Here is a 24,566-nt window from a genome sequence, read left to right as displayed (position 1 = left end):
TTTCTCTTTGATTTGATTCAATTCATTTAAAACTGCTATAAATATTCCTAAATGAGTTGATAAAAAAGAAATCAAATTTTCAACAAGCCTTGAAGTATTGAATCTGTTTCATTAAATTTGAAAACTGATTTAATTGAAAGTTGCTAAATTCGAATTCAAGTGCGTTTAGTTTCATATCAAATTCCATAAATCTCAATTCAATTTCGATTCGAACCGATTCGTAAACATCGATTCAGAGGATCCAACAGCACAAATGTAATTCGATTCAGTAACATCGATGTCGACATGAATGCACCAACTGGAGTGAAATGTCACAAATTATAAAATGGTAACATCAATGTTATCGAAAAATTTGCTCAACGCTAGTTCGATGTTCAGGCCTCTGAATTTCATAAGCCTTGAGTTTAATAAAGATTAAGAGATTTGAGCTGTGTACATTATGTGTATTATTAAAAACTCAACATCATCCGCATAATTTGCGATTCAACTGTAATCATGCCCTAGCATCCCTCTATGTTTCAAATTCAGTAATACGAAATTGCATGCAATCTTGTGTAAAATAGGTTTTCTAAGAATTCTTATTGGATTTTCATTTAGCGGCAAGTCGTCAATCAAGGAACATCTTTAATATTATCCTGTAATAATATTTTCGGACTCTGATGATCACCTATTCATATTCGCTGTTCACATCAAATCGAACAGCACACTTTTTGGTTGATCGTTATAATTTACTGCCACCAGTTTGTTTTCTGCTCTGGTCTGCATCGGACGTATCAGCAGATTGCTCCCGTTCGGTAACCGTAGCCTTTGTTTTATAGGTACGGCTATTGTACATGTAATGCACGCTTTTTGTACGAAGGTTTTAGATGCTGTTATAATGGAAGTGGTTTGCAATACTGTGCAATTTAAATTCCCCACTGGAGCCCCACAGCCGTCATGGATGGAGGTAGCTGATTTCGTAAAACAGCAACACTCGGACCTAATGCAAATTGAAGCAGTGTACAGACTGCTGGGTAGAGCCCTTTGTATCAAGTACAAAACGGAGAAAGTCATTCAGAAAACTTTTTGTTTTTGACGTTAACTAGGGTAAATGTTCCAATAGTTGAGGTACTAAGCACGGTTCAACTACATTTAACTCCTCCAAACTCAAGAAGCGCAATGAATGTACATATTATTATTGTAACGGGAAGTAAAGAACATTCACTTAATGAGAAAATTGATTTCATCGCAGTAACCATCAGTGAAAAATAATGCCTCCACTATTGGTACACTGTTCCTTTAGTTGAGGTAAATTTTTGATTTGTGTTCCTAAAGTTGCGGTATCCGTGGTTTTCTTATGGGAACCTCCATTATAGGAACACTTTACCGCAACTATTGGTACAAGTGAAAAAAGTTTAAGCAGTTTTAGTAGTATTCCATCAATTTAGAAGGAATTTGAACGCTGTTTTCAGCTATTTCTTGTACCAATAAGCCAATTGGTCGATTGGCGGTGTCAGATCTGTGGCTAATTCAATTAAATTAGTGTAAATGGCACTACCGCAGCTATAGGAACACCCACAACTAATGGATTACTTACCCTACGCCTTACGTCAATTGAGAATCTAAATTTTTTTCCAATATTTTCCCACCAATCGGTCGGAAATGTATACAACAATTTTCTCGAATGGATAAAAATATTGATTATCGACAACAAACTATTGAAAATTTGGAAAATGTTGACTCCTTTCTTACGCAACCAATCACGTGCAAGCAGTTTTCCACGCTTCTTTTGCGTTCCGCTTCGCACTATAAAAGCAGATCGATTCCTGCTTCTTCGCTCATAAGGGACGAATGACCTTCGGGTTAAAGTCCCTCTCAAACAACAACAACAACTTCTTCGCTCATTCTTCTTTTTGCCGTCAGACTGTGAACATGGTCGGCGGGCAAGTCTCGAGTGCCTTTCGTATTCTCAGCTCAGTTTTCAATAGGACGCGAATGGAACAACAACACGCATATCGGAGCCGCCGCGACTAAAGCCGCTTGTTGAAGCGCCCATCGACAACGCAAACCTCATCGGGCGAGGAGGATTTCAACCAGTGTACTATCAAAATGTGTCCGTGTTACTTAAATTCAACAATCCAATCGGCCCTTTTCAGGGCCAACAAATATGTACTGAAGAGCTATTTGTGTACTATTTCCGAATGTGTTAACCACATACTTGCTATAATCTCTTAGCATCATACAATATCTGATAAGTTTCATAGTATGTTTCCGAGGACGCTGCTGCAATGCTGCCGGATTGCAATATATTTTTTATTGTTAAGGAATGATTCAGATATTACGTAACGCAAAATTTGCCAGTTTTAGACCCCCCCCCCCCTTCCCCGCGTATTGGCTTTTGTATGGAAGACTTTAAATGTGTATATGGACCGTAACACTACGGAAGACTCTCTCCGTCCCCCTATTGCGTTACATAATATTTGAACGATCGCTAATAAGGCCCGAACTCATCGCTGCGTTTGCATGTTTTCCAATTTCCGTTGTGATGCGCCGTCAATGCCAAAGCCAAGATAAAATTTGGCCTAATACCGCAAGATCTGTAATGATGTTTATGATAGACTCTAGAAGGGGAGGAGCCTATGTTTATATTCTGGGGGTATAAAAGATACAGACATCATCTGTTTGCCATCATTTTCATTTGAAGCGCCAGAGATGACGAAGCCAGGAGGTGTCGCCACAAAGAAACGCGTGAGCTTCGATCGTAGAAATCTTTCTACGATCAGGAAGAAGGCACGTCAACGCAGGAGGAGGTAAGTATCAATATTTAAGATTTTTTTGAACAGTTTTCCCTAAATCGAATATTAAGCGGTTAGGTAAACCACTTATATGAGAGAGCTTCAAAGTGGTTCTGTTGTGACTGCTGATAATATATCTTCAACAACACAACAAGAAAATCGGCTCTTTTCAGGACCACCAAGTGTTTAGTAAAGAGTCTTATTTAGTATACCACAATTACCGCTTTAAACGATTTTTGGTGAAACCAAAAATAGGTCCCAGTACCCAAGCTAAAGTATGAGCAAAAACATTAACTTGCGTTTCGTACGCTCATGCTTTCCAGATGTTTTGTGAACTCAGTACACAATTCTTGCTTTTGGATTACCTCCAGGTAGTAATGCATTCCCAAACACAGACATCAAGCCAATATACCAAGCAGTCGGAAGATTGCGAACTTATCTCTCATACGAAGCAAAAGAAGTTCTTCATGACGCGGAACTTATTCGAGTATCAGAAGGAGAACACACCAATGATCGTGACAGGAATTTTAAACATCGATCTTACCAACCAGGAAAATATCGACAATTGACTATACTAATACAAATGCAGCAAATTTAATGGCATAGTTAACGTCATACGTTCGTGTCTTGTACACAACCCACTCTGATTTTCATCAGTTCCCAGGCTGCTTTAATGCAATTTACTTTAAATAAGCACAACAATCATTACTATTAATCTACGTTATAAAAATATGGTAACACACACATTAAACCCACTAAAATATAGGAACAAAGGATGTCCGGCATTCGAAGCAAAACGGTACATACGTCTCATCATCCACAACGAGGCAACGTAGTTTCGTCAACACCTGGGTGTAGAGCTTACGGGTTTTTTCATGCTTTGGGCGCCGTATTGATTCAAGAAAATAAGAATGGAACACCACGAATCATAAGCTTTGCTTAAAAATCGCTGACAACGACTGAAAAGAAGTACGCCAAGAACCAACGAGAGGCGCTTAGCGCAGTTTGGGCGGTAGAGCATTTCTCCTACTTTTTGCTAGGGTGGCATTTCACTCTGCGCACGGATGCCCAAGGGGTAACATTATGTTTAACCGATTCCGTGAATCGTTTAGACGGGCATTAACAAGGGCTGATGGATGGGCCCTGCGTCTCAGCCCATACGATTATGAAATCGAATATATCCGAGGAGTGGAAAATAAAGCGGACCGGTCGTCGCGACTGTATTGTGGAGATGATGACGAGTTTAGTGAAGAAGTCAGCCCTTGGGAAGTATGCTCCTTTGAAAAACGTAGTAGGTAATGAAATTCTCACTGAGAAAGAGATTCACGACTACACTCAGCGAGATGAGACTGTGATGAAGGTAATTACTTTTGTTTATAAAAACGACAGATTTCTTACTTTCGTTTTTTTCTTGTTGTGAACTTACAGTGACTCAACTTCATTTTCGTACGGGGCACTGTTTTCACATCAAGTAGGTTCAACACTATTGAATGATTTACGGACTTCGATATACTTTATCAATAACGAAGGTCGTAGGTGTCACCTATTGCTCGGCAATCATTAACTCTATTTATTCGCTAAAATCTTTGAAATAATGGAAAAGTATTGAATTTGTTTCTAAAAATGAGCCAATATTCGTACACCTAACAAAAATCAAACATACAACATTCAAAACTAATTTTGTATGTGCTAGATGATTGGTTAATATCTTCATTACGTTGTTCAGATGTAGTAGAGTACATTTGGAAAAAAATATAAGCGGACTTATTTAGAACATAAGCAAATTTAAGAAAAATACCACTTTTTCAATTTTTTAGCTAAAAACAATCTAGTAAGTCGAACAATAACGTAATTTTTATCAGGTTCAATTCATTAACAAAGATTACTACGAATACTGAACGAGTTTCAAAAACTTAAAATCAGTTTTAGAGTGCTTACGAGTGGATATCGGTATCTCAAACTTCACAAACTTGGTTAATATAACATTTATGAAAAATCTAAAACCAAAAATTTTAGTCATCTTCTTTTAGTTTGGCTCTTAAATGGATGTACATAATACATAGTTAATGTTCCTACTTAAAAATTGCACGATTATAATTTTTATTTCACATTTTACTACCAAACATTATCATAGAGATTAATAGAATATTGCCGTAACCGCAACTCATGCGTTATTTGAAATGATGAAAACAACAAGTTATTTTCTAGTAAAAAGTATATCAAGACTCTCCGCTCACTCGGAATATTTTGCATTTTTATTATAAAATAAATAAACCGCAGAACAGGACCCTATTTTGAGTATAATTTGAATATTGTATTGAGTATTTGAATTGAGTATTGAGATAACACCTATTATGTGAAGGTATGTACAGCATAGTCTAGGGTACTTTGTTGTAAAATGAAGTTCTTAGTTAAAATTGTTTCTGCAGACATGTTTGAAATTAACCTTTCACTGTTATTTACAACAAAAATTTGGTTTACATTGTTTGAAAATAACAAATCAGAAGAGTTTTGAAGTTATGACATAACAATTTTCTAAACTCAAAGAGGATAATAACTTTTTATGATTTCTGTTAACTGAATATATTTTAACCAAAACTCTTTCAGTGCTCACGAATATATTTTTTAGATAGAATTCTACAACAAAAATGAACGCAATTGTTTGAGCTATTGGAATTTATAGCAAAAATCATTGAAAAATATAGTAAAAGAAGAAAAATATAGCACTTGAGCAATCAAATAGAGCATAAAAAATCAGTTTTGAATATTGTGTGTTTAAATTTTTATAGGTGTACAATAGGGTGCAGCTTATTTTTCAAAAGTTCTCAAAACTAAAAATTCGTGTGCTCTACTGAATACAAATCACATAAAAAGAGAAACCTCAAAATCTGAGCCAAAAATATTAACATTTAGAGGTGGCGCAAGCGTCTTGAAGTTGAATTTTCAGGTTATAAAAAATGACGCTCAGTGAAGTACACATAACTTTGTTATTTTTCAACCGATTTCAAAACTTTTAGCATCAATACATTCGAAATTAAATTTGTGAAAACTTTGTTGAACACCATATTTGTCTAAAATCAAAACAAGTTTTAGTTAAAAGTAATTTATTCAAAATTTTCCCTCATTTTACTAAAAATGTCAACTTTGTTTGACCATAACATCATGATTACTCAACCGATTCCAATTTTTTTACATGCTTTTGAAGCTAATTCAATTGTTTTTATACCTTTCATACATCACATTTCACTAAACAAATGTCTTGACCAAGTTATTCATCAAAAACTGCACGAAAATTGCCAGTTTTTCAAATTTTTGCCAGTTAAATATTATCTCTAAAGCTGAAACTGGTTTTTCTCATTTGTTAAAACTTCGAGAAGGACTTTGAAACAATTTTTAAATAATTGTTCAACAAAATTATGTTTGCATATGTTAAAAAATATATGCACTATTCAACTCGTAATTAAGGCAAGACGCTTTATATATTCAAGTTTTATACAAAAAATGCAATTTCCGGCAAAAAACTTAAATAATCCAAAGAAATTTGATTTTTTCATTAAAAAAACATGTTTTGGGTAGTTTTTGTTGAATACCCAAGTCAAAATTATTTTTTAGAAAAATGTGTTCTATGAACAGTTTACAATCAACTAAATTTGCTTCAAAAACATGTATAAAGATTCGGAATCGATTGAGTTTTAATGATGAGGAAAAATTTGGATAAAAGTATTTTTAACTTAGAAAAGTTTTGATTTTAGACAATTTCGATGTTTCACAAAGTTTTCATAAATTTAATTTGAAAGATAATGCTGCTCAAAGTTTCAAAATCGGTTGAAACATACCAAAATTATGATAACTTCACTGAACGTCATATTTTATAACTTGAAAATTCACCTTCAAGACACCTGCGCCACCTCTAAATTTCAATATTTTTGGCTCAGATTTTGAGGTTTCTCTTTTATTGTGATTTAAATTCAGTAGAGCACACGAATTTTAGGGTTTGAGAACTTTTGAAAAATAAGCCGCACCCTAGTGTACAAATATGGGATTGGGCAAGATTATTATAATGACAGGTTTACCGATCTTAGCAGTCAGTGGGTGCGCGGTGTGGTTAGCTGCGGGGAAGACGGAAGTGACAGCAGGCGAGTTGGCTAGCTGGTGGGTTTGTGTACTCAACCGTTTCTATGGGGTTGTTAGGGAATGTTTATTCCAACAAACATAAACACAGTGAAGTGAAACATTTTTCCAGCATTTTGTCGCGAATCAAATTTTCGTCTTTAATGTAGTATTCCGGTTTTTTGTGTCGAAGAAAAGCAGATTATTTGAAAAATTGGTTTACAATTGCATGTAATGCATGTAAATGTGGAAATTTCGAGTAGTGCAGCGGGTGAGAGCCACCCACCACCGATTGTCTACCGATGAAAGAGAGGATGCGCCACGGTGTCACCGTCTGACGATGACGGTTGTATTTTTGTAACTTTATCTCGTAAGTTAAGTCATTCTACTATCAGTGCATTACACAGTGAAGTAAATTCAGATACTTTGCCGCGTATACCACACAGATGTGGGTGTAAAAGAAACATTCTATACCTACTTTGTCACGCCATGCATCTGATATCCAAACAACCAAAACAAACTCGTCAACTGTCACTTGGCATTTTAAAATGGCGGAATGGGAAATCTGACACATTGGGCTACCTCCCTTCTAGATACCTTGGGATTGGGTGTATTTTAGACACAAATTCAATACTTTGCCATTAATCCAAAGATGAATGCAAATGGAAACATTTTATGACTGTTAAATAATACATGACACCTATGGCCATCAATATAGATAAAGCATTTCAAACTCAATATATCATTTAATAGTTTTTTATCAACTTGATGGGACGCCAGTGTCCTGTACGAATATGAAATTGGGCCACTGTAAATATATCTGATTAAAAGATATCATTTTAAGGGTATGGACCACCAAACAATAGAAAAATAGTTGACAATATTCCCCAATTTCATAATTTAGCCATTTTGTAAAAAAACATGGTTCACAAATAAGTTACTGAACCTGTCAGGCATCGATGTCCTTTAAAAGTTTCCCACCGACCTTGTATGATTTTGAATTAGCTTTTGAAAATGACGAAGTTTATCAGCCAATAATGACAGCTCAACTTAAAGTAAAATTTAACGAAGGGCGATTCAAAGAGAATTTTCATATACAATTCAGACGTGTTTAAAAAATAGTTCCAAGGAACCACAAATTTTGAAAACTTCGAGTCTTATACTACCTTAAAGTAGATTCCAAATGTTAATAGCAAGATGCCTCCTTTGGACGGTTTATCGAATTTTGTTTTGCAGCTCTGGAAACATCATGAAGTGGAAAGAGCTGTCATGGAGGAACTACTGTATCGTACAAAGCTGAATGAAACATTGCATTCAATAAGACATTTTAAGCCACCTCCTTCTCAGTTCCCTTTGAATATTTACTGTCATCGATGTTAAATGTTTATTCCTGAAAAGCCGCCGATAACTATCAGTAGCAACATCGCTGACGCAGAGTGCACACACTTCATTCATCAAGACTGACATCATCCCTTTTGCCGTTCCACGGTCATTCGTGTTTTTGAAACACTTTTCAACGTTTCGCTAGAGTTTGACCTTCCGTTAAAATTTATTCCCGTTTCAAACGATTGCTTCCCAAGTGCTGGAAAATGTCTGCGAGTTTGGATTTCTATCGCGTCGGAGACGCAATCTGCGATGAAATTCTCGGCCTGTTGGAAATGACCGCCAATGAAACGCTCAAGAAGCAGGACGTGTTCCGGCTTGGAGTGTCAGGTGAGGGAGATTGAGTTTTGTGATAGGCAGAATTACTAAAAGTCTTTTCAGGCGGATCGATCGCGAATGTGCTATCCGAGGGTATGCACGATTTGCGCTCAGATTTCAGCAAATGGCAAATCTTCCTATGTGACGAACGGATTGTTCCGGAAGATGACAAAGAATCGACGTACGGTGTCTACAAGCGGGATCTGCTGGATTGTCATCCTGAGTTCCCCAAGACGGCTTTCTTCCCGGTCAACTGTAATCTGAACCCGGCTGAGGCAGCCGCAGATTACGAGAAAACCATTCGCAATGCGTTTGGTTTGGAGAATTCAAAGGAAATTCCGTCGTTCGATTTGCTGATTTTAGGAATCGGACCAGACGGCCACACGGCTTCGCTCTTTCCCGGGCATCCCTTGTTGGAGGAGGAAGAAAAATTGATCGCACCGATTGAGAATTCTCCGAAACCACCGCCGAAGCGAGTAACGATGACTTACCCGCTTATCAACAACGCGAAGGTTTGCTTGTTCGGCTCACAGGGTGAGTCGAAGGCGGACATTTTGCGAAGAATTTTGGTGGACAAAGATCAGTCTCTCCCGGTGACCAGGGTGGATCCCAAAAACGGACATTTGATTTTCGTAGCGTGCGATGGAGCTGCCAGCAAGATCGACGGAAACCCAAGTCGTAAGGCTAAGGCCTGAATTTTGAAATAGATGGCATTTTACTACACAGATTTAAGTGCCTTTTGAGATCAATCATTGAAAGCAGCTTTTCACCAGTGCACAAATGTATCGTACAGGATTTTGTGATAAGAAATCATCTCTTTTTTATTGTTTATTGTCGTAAAAGTAAAATAAATTATATTACATCATAATACACGAGTTTTCCATATGTATATCACAAATCATATCTTTTTAGTAATACTTTTTAGCACTTGGGCAAATCATCAGCTTTGTTGAGCCATTTTCATCCATTGGCAGCACTCCCTTGGCAACATGTCGCACCAAAAATGGTTCATCAGTCTTCATTGATGAATTTTTTGTACTCTTGGTTAAGGTTCGCATCGATAGGTCCCCAATTTTTCGACGGTCGGAAGGCGTTGGTCAATTTCTGAAATGCAGGGTTCGGGATTATTAAAAATGTTAAACTCCATTAGTTCTTTAAATACTTACTTCAGTCCAGCTCTTTCCATCTTGTTTTAAAATAGCGTAAGTCCCCAAATGGGCAATTGCAAAAGTCCAAATGCAGCAATAGACCAGCCGAAATCTGTAAATTTGTGTTGTGGTTAGAAACTGTAGGTATTATAATGATAATGGAACTCACCATAGGCGATCGTTGGATAGACATAGCCCTGATAAGTCAACGGCTCCAACGATATGAGATTGTAAATCAAGATGGCTGCCATCAGCAATGGAGTTATCCACTTCCAACACAATCGCCAGTACAAATTCGGTCGAATGCCCAGCATGAATTCCACGTCTTTACACAGCCTGTCCACTCCGTAGATCCATCCAATAGTGATCAGCTCAGCAATCGCTAGAACCAGCGCGATGAAGGACGCCCCAAAGTGATCAACCAGAGTCAGAATGTACTGTCCGCCAGGAGTAACGTAGATGCTTCCCAAACCTACTCCACAAAGCGCAATCACCGTAGCTGCGTGCCAGTTCTTCACCTTTGGGAACTGATCCCGGATCACGGTCATCACACATGACGTCATCGCTACGTTACTTCCGATTCCTAGCACAAACAACATCAGGAAGAACAGCACCGAAAACGCTTGCGGTACGACGTCAAACTTCGCAATCGCTTCCGGATAGGAAATGAACGCCAACCCAGCACCTGGCTTCACTACCGATCCGACGTCCTTGCTGCCAACGACATGCGCCAAATGTCCGAGAATCCCGAAGATCGTACATCCAGCCAACAGGGAAGTGAATGTATCAATTGTGGTCACGATGGTGGCATCCCGATGAACGTTATGGCGAAACTTGTTGTACGACGAGTACATGATAATGTTACCGAAGCAGATCGATAGCGAAAAGAAGCACTGAGTAACGGCGGCGTACCAAACCTTCGGGTCCAGGATCTTGTCCCACTGGGGCTTGAGGAAGTAGACGATACCGTTGATGGCACCTGGAAGCGTGCAGGCGCGTACCAGCAGGATGCCCATGACGACATACGGGAACAAGGCCAAGAAGTAGGATACCTTTCCGGCACTTCGAACACCTGTTGATGGAATTCGGGGTTATAAAGCGTCAAGTCATGAGATGTTGGCTAAATCTCACCCTTGATCAGGATTAGCAGAACGATGGACCATGACAGGCATAGAAACAAAGTGAGCTGCCAGTCTGGAAGGCCAATTCCATCATCGATGCTGTCGATCTCTTTTAGAACCACACGTCTGCGGAAATAATTTCGTTTAGTAAGGGTATTTATTATTAATTTAACATATAACATCAAAAAGTGTCTATAAAAGTTATTATACTACTAAACCACCAAATAAATTCCTGTTTATGAATGTGTTAAGACTGCCAGTAACTTTTTGTCTTTACCAATTTCCTATCGTGACCTAGATACATGATTAGTTGATGTTCAGTTACTCGTCAAAAGATTTTTAATAGAGTAAGGTGGGGCAAAAGTTCTGTAATAGTTGAGAACGAATAAAGACCGCAAAACGAATCTTCAACATATTGTATTAGAGTGGTTCAAAAAATCAGTTTTTGCTCCACACCGCTCATCCGATTCAAGATCATTCTGAGTGTCCTCCTAAAATTTGAACTAATTCGGAGGAAAATTGAGACTGCATAAGCCCTTCAAAGTTTATAGCATGAGCATGAGCATTAATGACCGTAAAATTCGTAGTTGCTACTCCGTGATTGCAAGAATCATCGAAATTGTACAGGGAAAAAAGTCGGTAATGTTGGTATACTAATAATAGTAGTTTTTCGCAAAACTGAAGTTAAACGTGCCATTTTGTTAAGTTTTTTTTTGTTTGCGCTATCAGGCTCAATTCGCTATTTTCAAAAGTTTTATGTAGATTTTTGGTAATTTACATTTTTTTTTCCATTAAATAATATATGACATGAACTTTTACCCCGCTGATACTAACTTCTGCTCCACTATGGGCCAAAAATTATTATTAAACATTAATGCAAAAACTAATACACATAAAAAAATGTTCAAAGCCACCACTATGACTGAAGCAGTCCAAGTAGGTGTAAAATTTACAAATCGAATTGTTATTGGATTACGTTTTTCTAATGGATCCAAATAATAATTTAAATATTTTAAATTGGAATGCTCGTTCTCTGAATGGTAACAGCTAATAACGTGCATATAGCAGTTATTACCGAAACTTATTTAAAACCTGGATCCAAACTAAAAAAAAGATCCTAACTTTTTTGTTTATCGTAATGATCGACTTGATGGGGCATGTGGGGGAGTTGCAATCATCATTCATAGGCGTATAAAACATCAACTGTTTACGTCATTTGAAACTAAAGTTTTTGAAACTTTAGGTGTTTCTGTTGAAACACAGTTTGGTAAATATACTTTCATAGCTGCCTATTTGCCTTTTCATTGCTCTGGACAGCAAGTTAATTTGCTCCAAACTGACTTGCGAAAATTGCAATAAGTCAAAATTTTTTGTCATTGGTGACTTTAACCGCCAAACATCGGTCATGGAATAATTCTCAAAGTAATTCCAACGGCAGAATTTTATTTGATGAGTGCTCTTCAGGATATTTCTCAATTCAATATCCTGATAGCCCTACATGTTTTTCCTCATCTAGAAATCCATCTACGATTGACTTGGTCTTAACCGACTCTAGTCATCTTTGTAGCCAATTAGTTACTCATGCTGATTTTGATTCTGATCATGTCCCTCTTACATTTCAAATATCCCATGAAGCGATTCTCAATCCTATCAACTCCACTTTCAATTATTTACGAGCCGACTGGAATATATATGAAACGTATGTTGACTCTAATCTTGACGTTAACATTTCTTTAGAAACTAAAATTGATATTGACAATGCTCTTGAAACTTTAACAAATTTCATTGTTGAAGCCAGGAGCATTGCAATTCCAAAATGTGAAGTAAAATTTGAATCCGTGATTATAGACGATGATCTTAAACTCTTGATCCGTCTTAAAAACGTGAGGAGAAGGCAATTTCAACGCACTCGTGATCCTGCTATGAAAATTATATGGCAGGATTTGCAGAAAGAAATCAAGAAACGTTTTGCAGATTTAGGAAAAAAAAAATTGAAAATAAAATTTCTCAGTTGGATCCTGGCTCTAAGCCCTTTTGGAAATTATCTAAAATCTTGAAAAAACCTCAGAAGCCAATACCGGCATTGAAAGAGGAAAACAAATTATTACTAACTAATTGCGAAAAAGCTCAAAAACTTGCTATGCAGTTTGAAAGTGCGCACAATTTTAATTTAGGACTTACTAGTCCAATTGAACAGCTTTCCCGGGAAGCTCACGAGACTGATAAGAGCGACGATGGAAGGTGTGCAAAATTGTGTGAAGGTTTCAGGCGAACCTTCCAGTTCGTTTGGATCCCACCGGGGACTACGACAAGGTGATGGACTTTCGTGCCTGTTGTTCAATATTGCGCTAGAAGGTGTTATGCGGAGAGCCGGGCTTAACAGCCGGGGTACGATTTTTACGAGATCTAGTCAATTTGTTTGCTTCGCGGATGATATGGACATCGTCGGCCGAACATTTGAAAAGGTGGCAGACCTGTACACCCGCCTGAAACGCGAGGCAGCAAAAGTTGGACTGGTGGTGAATGCGGCCAAGACAAAGTACATGCTAGCTGGTAGGGCCGAGCGCGACAGGGCTCGCCTAGGTAGCAGTGTTACGATAGACGGGGATACTTTCGAGGTGGTCGACGAGTTCGTCTACCTTGGATCCTTGCTGACGGCTGACAATAACGTTAGCCGTGAAATACGGAGGCGCATCATCAATGGAAGTCGGGCCTACTATGGCCTCCAGAAGAAGCTGCGGTCAAAAAAGATACACGCCCGCACCAAATGTACCTTGTACAAAACGCTCATAAGGCCGGTAGTCCTCTACGGGCATGAAACGTGGACGATGCTCGAGGAGGACCTGCAAGCACTTGGAGTCTTCGAACGTCGGGTGCTTAGGACGATCTTCGGCGGTGTGCAGGAGAACGTGTGTGGCGGCGAAGGATGAACCACGAGCTCGCCCAACTCTACGGCGAACCCAGAATCCAGAAGGTGCCCAGACAACCAAAATGTACGTATAACGAAATCACCTGGAGGCCTGTTGCACATACACATTTCACTTATAAGATGTCGCGAAAAGGCCTTCTACGTACAAAAGTGGAGGCGATATGCGTGCATATATTATGTGATGCATAATAACATACAATGCGAGTGTAAAAATATTCTACAGAACTAACCTGTGATCTTATGCGACTTAGCTTATGATAACAAATGATGATTTGACAACTGCTACGAATTGATTTGACTTACTTTGTACGAGTGTACGAGACGAAACAAAATGTACAAATGAACTCAGAAAAGAAGTGTTTTATGCGAGGAAGCTCATCAATCTGACGAGTTTATCCACGGTGTTTTGCGAGTTTGATGTAATTAGTATGAATAAACGAGTTGTGACGTGAACTTTCATGCGATTTCTGGTTGTCTAGGTGGCCAAAGCTGGAAGGATACGATGAGCAGGGCATGTTGCAAGAATGCCGGACAGCAACCCTGCAAAGATGGTATTCGCGTCGGATCCGGTTGGTACAAGAAGGCGTGGAGCGCAGCGAGCTAGGTGGGCGGATCAAGTGCGTATCGATTTGGCGAGCGTGGGGCAGAACCGAGAATGGAGAGATGCGGCCACGAACCGAGTATTGTGGCGTGAAATTGTTGATTCAGCGTTATCTGTGTAGATGTTAACTAAATAAATGAATGAATAGTCCAATTGAAAATCAAGTTACTCAGGAGTTCGAAAATATTCTCAATCAAGAGAACGTTTTCGAAAATGCCTGGGAGACTGATTCGGAAGAAGTGAGAACTATTATTAAAAAAATCAAAAATATGAAAGCTCCTGGCGATGATGGAATTTTCTACATCCTCATCAAGAAACTGCCAGAAAGTAGCTTATCATTTTTAGTTGATATACTTAACAAATGTTTTCAATTAGCATATTTTCCTGACAAATGGAAAAATGCTAAGGTTGTTCCAATTTTGAAACCAGACAAAAATCCTGCAGAAGCTTCTAGCTATCGTCCAATCAGTTCGCTTTCCTCCATGAGTAAACTTTTTGAAAAGGTTATTTTGAACAGAATGATGGCCCACATCAACGAAAATTCAATTTTTGTCAATGAACAGTTCGGATTCCGCCATGAACATTCGACCACTCATCAACTTTTACGTGTAACAAATTTGATCCGTTCCAACAAATCTGAAGGCTACTCTACTGGTCTTGCTCTTCTAGACATAGACAAAGCATTCGACAGTGTTTGGCATGAAAGTTTGATTGTAAAATTGAAAAATTTTAATTTTCCAACATACATTGTTAGAATAATTCAAAGTTATCTGTCAAATCGTACACTTCAGGTTAATTATCAGAACTCCAGATCTGAAAGACTTCCTGTAAGAGCTGGTGTTCCCCAAGGCAGCATTTTGGGACCAATATTATGCAATATTTTCACATCTGACTTACCTGAGTTACCTCAGGGATGTCAAAAATCTTTATTTGCGGATGACACATGCCTCTCCGCCAAAGGACGAAGCCTGCGTGTCATCTGTAGTCGATTGCAAAAAAGTTTGGATATTTTTTCTTCATACTTGCAAAAATGGAAGATTTCTCCTAATGCTTCCAAAACTCAACTAATAATATTCCCACATAAACCAAATGCTCTTTATTTGAAACCTTCAAGTAGACATGTTGTCACGATGAGAGGGGTTTAAATAAATTGGTCAGATGAAGTTAAGTATCTAGGGCTCATGCTAGATAAGAATTTAACTTTCAAAAATCATTCAAGCCAAATGTAACAAATATGTAAAATGTCTCTATCCACTTATTAATAGAAAATCAAAACTTTGTCTTAAGAACAAGCTTTTGATATTCAAACAAATTTTCAGGCCAGCCATGTTGTATGCTGTACCAATATGGACTAGCTGTTGTAATACCAGGAAGAAAGCTCTGCAGAGAATTCAAAATAAGGTACCGCGGGGCAAGTGGGAACGAAAAAAACGATAGTTCAAACAAATTGTTCAATAAAATTTTCAAATGCCAATATTTTTCAAATCCAACAACACAATCACCTTTTGGCAAATTATTTGCTGGTGTGTGCATGACACTAATCGAATAATTTTGAAATTGTGAAAACCTTGGAAGAAAGTTTTAGAATGAGCCAATGGACGCATTTACCTCGCTAAGCGGGGCAAGTGGGACACATCCAGTTTCATGCGTCAATCCACATCAGTAAGTCAACCATTATAATAATAGGATTGATAAGTCATAGATTTTTAATTTTAAGTACATATTTTATGTACATAAGGGATCAACCATAAAATACGTTACGTTTTAGGAAGAAACCCTTTAATTAATAGTATGTCACCTCACATTTAATATTAACTGAAAATTCCTCAATAAAAGCGTAAAGAGGAATTAAACATGTTCAAAATATATCATTTATAAGTTGTTGATTAAAATGTAGCCCATAAACAATCAATAATTGACGAAATTATAAATATGTTTTGTTATTATTTATATGCATGGCAGAAAACCACCTTATGGGATGGAATTGTTTTCCATCACTACTTAATTTGGTAGAAATAACAAATAAAGTTCAATTAACATAGAATAGTAATCGTTCTTATGATGCATTTCAAATTTCAGCTGTGTGTTTGTTCAATTTTGAAGTCGTATTTCAAAAATAAAAAATTAATTAAAAAATAAAGAATAATAACACTTTTCTTCTCCCTCTTATGCAATTACGTAATTTAAGGTTGACCTTTTTTGATAAAAATCATTTGTTTGAATGTTTTAGTGCTACTCTCTAGCAAAATGTATGAAACGTGTACGAAAAGTTTTGATTCTGGTTTTTGTTTTGATAGGTCCCCCTTACCCCAGGTACAAATATATTTTGGGGTAAGATAGACCATCGAAAATTTCATATGAAATGATAACAAAATACTGGTTTATCGTTAGCAGCTTGTAATAATACTGAGAATTATGGCTTACCGATGGAAATTCGAATTAAAACACATTTATTTTTTGCTAGTCAATGGAAGACATGAAACGTGTCACAATTTGTCATGCAAGTTGAAAATGGCGCTGACCTGACAACTGTTACATGAACTACATGGTAATAAAAATAACAATATGTTTTGTACTAAATACATTCTTTGTCATTATATCTTCAACTTTCTAGAAGAATACCCCCATGAAAAACTTTTCCTAGTTGAGCTATGACGAAACGCCCCACTTACCCCGGATTCTCACTTGCCCCGGGGTACCTTAAAATTTTGAAAATGATTCTTAGGCTTCCTCCCTGGTATAGTACCAATGAGTTACATAGAATATCCAATGTTGAAACATTGGAACAAATGTCCAATAAAATAATCAATAATTTCAGGCAAAAATCGTTACAATCTTCTATTGCCACGATTAATGCGTTATATGTTTAGGTTAAGTTAGGTTAAGTATATTCAAAGCTTTTTTTCTCTTATAAGCAGGTGAAATCATCTCACCTGTAAAAAATCTGAACTGCTACGGCAAATGAAATGTAATATGTTATTAACAAAATGTTAATAAAATCTTAGATTTGTTTTACCAAATTAGGATGATAGTGTTGTCTAATAACAAAGAACACCTAGATATAAGGTATAATGAATGTAATGTTTGGAATGATACTAATAAAGAAATTAAAAAAAATATACATAAAAAGCATCCTTACGATAAGCTTTGCTACGTCATAGCTACACCCTTACTGAACAAATAAAATAAGATGTAATTTTCATTTAGTTCCATGCAGCAGAATTTTGATTAAAAAAATATTTTCACGTCTAAAAACACCAAATAGTTATAGCTTTACCAAACCTCAAAAGATTTCTATAATATTTGGCGTGAATATCTCTTGGGTACTTGAAAAGCGTTTGAACCATTATGATATTTTTAACATTTGTTTTGAACTTAGCTACAAATATAAATGCCCTACTCAAACATTCGCCCCACATTGCTTCACGATGTTTTTTAAACCTTCTACGACATCTAAATCAGAACAAAAACAGTGTTAGCTTGGCAGTAACAACCGGTAACCCTAAATAAAGTCCAGCAGGAAGAACGTTAAAGACAGGGGATCGGTGATGAGAGTAAAGTAGTAGGTCAGTTGGATAGGCGGTTTGAAACCCAGCGGAAAGAAGCACTGAGATTTTTGAGTACTAGTGTAATATGGTGAAATAATTGAATTATTAATAAATCTATTCTAGTTTAAGCTGATCAACAAAAACCCGACTTTTGATCTGCTCTAAATATCAGTGTCGTGATTGAATCACCCTCAGCGCTCCAACAAACAGAGTTCTACAAATTGCAAGATACAGTATAAAAAAATATTATAATCCGCAAAACAACTTGACTCTTGAACATCAATTTGACCTGAAGTAACCTGATCGTACTTGGTGACATTTATATGATGGTGTCATCTCCAAGATTAGCGCTAAGCTATTCTACATTACGTTGCTTGCTCCATGCCGTTTCGAATGCAATAGTAAATAGTTTGCATAAAATGCTACGTGTGCTGACGCTTAAATTACCGAAATGAAGAATTTGCCGACAGAAGCTTTTTAATGCATTGATTTTTGTGGTACATATTGTCCATAATATTTGCATGAAATGGTTTGAAGTTCCGGTCCTCGACACTGAAAAACGTCAAGATTCAAAACTAAGAAGGTTTAACTGTACCATTCCTTACAGCTTATATTTTGCAAATTAACTTGGTTCAAGCTATCTTATATCCATCCGCAGTTGAATCCACCCTCTCCAGCTTTATTCCCAAGTTTGGTTAATATATTTCATTTTATTATTCTTTAAGTCCTTTAACTCCAATCCTACAAAACCGGGCATATCATTATTTAGGCTGCAAAGCTTCGGCAACCATTTAAACCTTCCTACCCACTGCCAATACTATCTATAGTATTGGCCATATCTATTGCATTGGAAAGCAAATTTGAAGTTTCCGTAAACCTCGACCCACTATTACCTCTTTAAAATAGTATACTGTAATTCTATACAGATATCAATATTATTCTCCTAGAATCCTTCTAGTGTATAGGGGAAGAGCACTAATTTTCGACCTACAAGAAATCTGTGCCAATTTTCGGATTTTCATACAAAGTAGGCCAAAATCGTATGAATGGGTCGAAAATTGGTGCTTTTCCCCTACATTGACGTGATAAGACCTTGAAACCCTCTCCCCACCCGAAAATCGTAAGAACGATTGAAAGTTAGGCATGTGAACTCATGTGAATGTGAATCCACATGCACGGTGCCCCCCTGATGATTATTACCAGGAAAAATCTTCATCAAATCTGTGCTCACCATTCTTTTTTTATAGCTAAGCTGCATGTTCGGGCTAAACTTTAAATAAATCGTAGGATACGTTTTGAAGTAACGCCCTTTTGAATATGTAAGTCCACAAGTTCAAAGGAAATCTGAGATATTTAAACGGGGTTTCATTAGCCGTGATTATCAGAAGCAATATACCATCAAAATTTGGTTTAAAATTGGTTGGGTAAGTTATTTTTAACCTCTGGGGGGGGGGGTTTGAATGAGAAGATAGACGAAATGTTGAGTAAGGCCCTTTTTAAGGTATAACCATTTGAAACACTGATTTTAAATAGATTAATTAGCCATTCTGATACCGCTAAAATTGTCCAAATGTTTTCGATGAAACTTACATACTGCCAAAGTCTTCTACAATCAATTAATTTTTCAAAGGCTCAAGCGGCTGTAAGGCATTACGGAGCCTTTTTTGACTATTATTATTTTTCATGAAATACTGTTATAGCCCATTTAGCTTATCCCACAGCTGTTCTGGCTAACTTTGTACTATCCAAGAACATAAACTTTAATTGCTGAGTAATGCAATTTTGGCCAAACTATGGCACTCTGTAATTACAATGTGTCATTGAAAACATTTGAACATGCTTCAATGTATGATCAAATGCTTTCAATTATTTTATGTAGATTTTTTTCTGATAATAAAGGCCAGGGGAGTACCGATGCATACACATGCGTTATTCCCATTGTATTCGCCAGTGAATGATATACATCCCAACCGTTTTACGATCGGTCGTAAAAAATAGGGTTTTAATCATGTTTTTGAAAAATCATTTGAACTGATCCGAGATATTTGGCAAAGTTGTAGCATGGATTGAGAACTTTCCAAAATGTGCATTCAAGTGTTCATATTCTGGTGATAGATGGCCAAACTCCTCGATTGTTATCAAAAGAGCCAATTATATGGGGGTGTTATAGGCAGATATCAATAAATTTTAAAGATAACGATACCGAATGTTCACCAAAGTTGAAGGAAGTGTTGCATGCCATACAGTCGGCCGAAGCACAAATGTTCATGTGGCTGGCAACACTGGTTAAGAAGAATTAAGAAAAGATCAAAACCATAAAACTTGAGCGGAAAAGAAAAATATAATGCCAAGCAACATAGGAATACTCTTTTACTGTTATCCAGCTTTTCATGAAGCGTTCAAAATTTTAACTTAGCTGGTAACGCTGCTCAAGTGAAATTCCGTCACCAGGCAATGGTAGTGTGCATGAAACTTTTGTTTTGCTGATTTAACAGTATCCTGACCATTTAGAAAGATGGCGTCTTCGGCAAAGATGTTCAGTAGCTAAAGGGCGATCATTACATCAATTGAGAGATTTGAGATTTTACTACCAGGTGGCGCTAGTGAGCATGAAACTTTTGTTTTGCGGATACCTCAGGATCCTGACCATTTAGGAAGATGGCTTCTTCGGCAAAGTTATTCAGTAGCTCAAAGTTAGCTGCCATTATTCAAGCCATGAGATTTAAGATTCTGCCCCAGACGGTCTTACTGTGTATGATTTTTTGCCATATATCTCGAACCGCTTGGTTAAAATGAACAACTTTAACGAAGACGCCGTCTTTCTAAGTGGTCAGGACATATGACAATTTTCGCATATTTCTATGGGCCATACTGTAGATGTAAATCATTCTGCTTATTGCCCATACTGGCGTTGAAAAGGAATTTCCAAGTTTCTTAAAAACTTTTAACATGCATTTATCAGCGCTCTCAACCCTCGACAAGCGCTTATAAAATAGTGTTTCTAAACATAAATCAATATTCTTCTCCTGAAATTCTTAGAGTGTACCTATGCTTTATTTAGATTCTACATTGTCAAGCTATCCTATGTAAGGACAACTTCATCGGTGATCCATTTATTGGTCCAAATTTATACCTAAAATGGACCTGTCAGAAATAAATAGACTTGTTGTATTTTATATCCGAAGCAATTATCGGTGGATCTCCGGAGACTTGTCCGGAAGAACTGCTAAGAAGTTTCCGGTGGAGCTCCAGAGGAACTCAGGAGGAATTGCTGGAGCAACTCCGAAGGATTGTATAGAGAAATTCCGAAGGAATTCCTGGAAGGAGTGCGGAGGAATTCCACATCAACTCTGAATAAAAACCCTAAGAAACACTAAAGGATTTTCCGGTGGAACTCTGCAGTATTTCCCGGGGGAAGACTGAAGAACTTCAGAGGAATTCCTGGAGGAATCATGAAAAAAAATCTGAAGGAATTAGCGATGGAGCTACAAAGGACTTCCCGCAGGAACTCTGGAAGCATTCCTAGAGACTTTCTGAAAAAAATATCCTAGATTAACTCCTTAGAAAAAGGAGCCTTCCTTAGCCGAGTGGTTAGAGTCCGCGGCTACTAAGCAAAGTCATGCTGAAGGTGTCTGGGTTCGATTCGTAATGGAAATTTCCTTGACTTTCCTGGGCATAGAGTATAATCGTACCTGCCCTATGATATACGAATGCTAAAATGGCAACTTTAGCAATGAAAGCTCTCGTAGGTTATGTGCCTCTCGAAATTAATTGTAGTTCTTAACTTATCATTGAATATATTCTCAGATGTAATCTAGTGGTAACGTCAGCGGCTACAAAAAACGGCAACTTTGACAAAAAAACTCTTAGTTGATTTCTGAGGAAGTACTATTAAGACACTAAGCTGAATAGCAGGCTTGTATCATAATTTTGTTTTTTTTTTTGGAAATCAAAACCACAAGATTAAGTTTAACAACTTCTTTATGAAGTAGGTATACGAGAAAAATGTTCCCAAAACACACATGCTTGTATTTTTTTTAATGAAGGAAATCTTTCACAGAATTTTGCAGGGATTTTAACCGAAATTTATCTATAGTTTCCACGTTGTTTTACTTCCTGGTTTCAATGGTTCATCCCAATTGACACTGTTTTTCAACACTAACTTAATAGTGACAGTTTCGAAATTAAAAATAATCCTGCTCGAAAAGCAAGCTTTTTTAATTGGTAGGGGATTAGGGGCATAATGAACACCCGGGGCGAAATGGACACCCCCTCAATCTCTGAGAATACGCATACTTCATCAAAAGTTCATACACTGCATGAAATCTGTATTGCATTTGAAACGTTTGACGGTAAAAAAGTTTATATTTTGCTTCAATTGTCTTTGAAATTTGACTTAAAGTTTTTCTCTGCTTTAAATTGGCATATAAGCAAGGGGGTGGGAGAATCTTATTTTTGAGCAAAATAACGAACCCAGAATAGTAGTTTACGGAACAAGTTGCAGAATGATGATTTTTACAGCACGAGTTGTAAGTTTATCCTACGAGGCTCGCCGAGTAGGGTAATTACGACGAGTGCTGTAAAAATCGAGTTCTGCAACGAGTTACGTACAACATTTTTTGCAATTTCGTGGAAGACCACTTGAGGGTATCAGAAATCATATAGGAATGCATTCACCATCATTCTACAATTTCTGAAAAATTGTTGTGTAATGATTCATTACGCAACTCAAAACAGTTGCGTAATGAGAAAGCGTTGCGTAATGAATCATTACAGCACTGGTTTCAGTAAGGTAATGACTATTACCACTCTACATACTTAGTGCAGGAAAGTAGGCCGTTTCATGACAGATTGGCGTGATGAAAAACAGCCTATTACGATGAAAAATTGCAAAAAGGTTCTTTTTAGCTCTTATGATAGAGGGAGAGCCCTTTTACACATCTGAACGACTGACAGACATTAAATATTTTGGAATAATTAAATGTCATGCAAGTGTTCATTTTGCCCCGATACCTTTTTGATAGCCTTGTTTCGGACCTAATTTTCAATCTCACTTCTCTGGCATATGATATGATTTTTATTACCATGAATGAATGTAACACGTCGAACTAACATAAAACTTGAAAACTAGCCGGGAGTAATTATTAAAAATTTCATTGTATGGTCTAAAAACAAACATTTGCTTGATGTGTCCATTATGCCCCGAATTCCCCTAACGTGCTGCATCAATATCCGGACGCTTAAGAAGAGGCAAATGTTCAATCTCTTTTTTAAAGAAATTGATTCAAGTTAGATCGAAATCCAATTTGGCAACACACAGTTTTATATTTAAATTTGGCGAAAATAACAAATTTTAACTATTTTTTTATTTTTATTTTTATTCATTATCAGGCAATGGTAACTAGATTATAGGGTGTCCCAGGAAGTTTGGGCACGACTTTGATAACCAGAATCACAATATTTTTCCACACAAATATTTATATTTGTGTTTTTCCTTGGGGCATTTTAAATGCTGTCTGTGAAAATTTTGTTTGATAAAATAACCTTTTACATTAAAATTTTTGATTTTAGAAAATCAATTATTATTTAGCCAGCACAGGCCCTCTTGTGTTTTGTTGGAACTTTACTAGTAATGAATGTTTTTATCAATATCTTTCGAAGTGTTTCAAGTTCAAGTACATTGAATCTAAGATTTTCCAAACATTTTTTTTTATTTTTTTTTTTTGGTTTTGCTAGGAAACATTAGACAAAATGGTAGAATTCTAAAAAATCGCTAGTTTTTCTATTTGAATAAGATAACTTCACGAAATTATAGGTCTTCAGGTATTTTCAACATACATAACAATAATTCATTCCAAATTCACCTGTGTCAAATATCTATACCTTTGGATAGGCAACAATAATTTCAGATTTTTACATGTTTTAACGGACATACAAGGACATAGTTTTGACCCTTTCAAAATTGGACAACAGCTGAAACTGGATTTTTAGTATCTCTTTAAATTTAATATACTTAACTTTGTAATTTCCAATAAAATAAGTAATAGTCTGATAATTCATTATATCGGCAATGGTAAATATATTTTTTCATATTTTTATTGTACGTACTTTATGACCTAATACAAATTTTGTACAACTAAGTCGCTCAAATATAACGCGATTTGTGCAAAACTGAAAAAAGAAGCTTCCAGATATGTAGCACCATCAACAAACAGGTAGCGAAAAAATCGCCCGAAATTCACAATCTGCTCTTGATAAGTGCAAGAACAAAATGTGTGAAAATCAGATTTTTATCTGCACTACTCACAGAATGGCAGTATGGTAAAGTCATGCCCATACCTTCTGGGACACAAAAGGTATCATTAAATTTTACCGCATCATTTCATAATTGACTTTTTAATCAATGAATAAAATTAAAGTTTTTTTTTTTGAATACTTCTTATCATTTGTTTGCATTTCTTTGCTGTAGTTGTGTTGGTAGTGTTATTTGAACAACACGCCAAATAAAAAAAAACCTTTCAAGTTATACTGTTTTATATGGTATGCCCTCTTCAAACAAATTTCTCTCGCCGCTCCCTTACAGTACCTATCCATCTAGCACCCATTCATTGGTTTCTTCTCCAGGCTCCCTCTT

The 24,566-nt window shown here is 36.8% G+C and overlaps 2 protein-coding genes across 2 annotated transcripts in view; one reads left to right on the top strand and one right to left on the bottom strand.

Annotated features, from left to right (window-relative positions):
* The first annotated feature begins 8,266 nt into the window (after positions 1 to 8,266).
* On the top strand, positions 8,267 to 9,453 carry LOC5563882 (6-phosphogluconolactonase). The gene is made up of 2 exons (XM_001648146.2): positions 8,267 to 8,597; positions 8,649 to 9,453. The coding sequence occupies exons 1-2, from the start codon at positions 8,474 to 8,476 to the stop codon at positions 9,278 to 9,280; spliced, it is 756 nt and encodes a 251-aa protein (XP_001648196.1). The 5' UTR covers positions 8,267 to 8,473; the 3' UTR covers positions 9,281 to 9,453.
* Positions 9,401 to 24,566, bottom strand: part of LOC5578675 (sodium-dependent nutrient amino acid transporter 1) — an 84,532-nt gene continuing 69,366 nt past the window's right edge. Inside the window, 5 exon segments of the mRNA XM_021855388.1 lie at positions 9,401 to 9,689; positions 9,752 to 9,789; positions 9,792 to 9,845; positions 9,903 to 10,805; positions 10,865 to 10,980. Coding sequence (XP_021711080.1) covers positions 9,597 to 9,689; positions 9,752 to 9,789; positions 9,792 to 9,845; positions 9,903 to 10,805; positions 10,865 to 10,980 — 1,204 coding nt within the window. The 3' untranslated portion in view covers positions 9,401 to 9,596.

This window comes from Aedes aegypti, chromosome 3 (genome assembly GCF_002204515.2).
Source record: "Aedes aegypti strain LVP_AGWG chromosome 3, AaegL5.0 Primary Assembly, whole genome shotgun sequence".
Lineage (NCBI taxonomy): Eukaryota > Metazoa > Arthropoda > Insecta > Diptera > Culicidae > Aedes > Aedes aegypti.
Note: the sequence above shows the minus strand (reverse complement) of the source record. Positions and strands in the feature narration are given on the sequence as shown.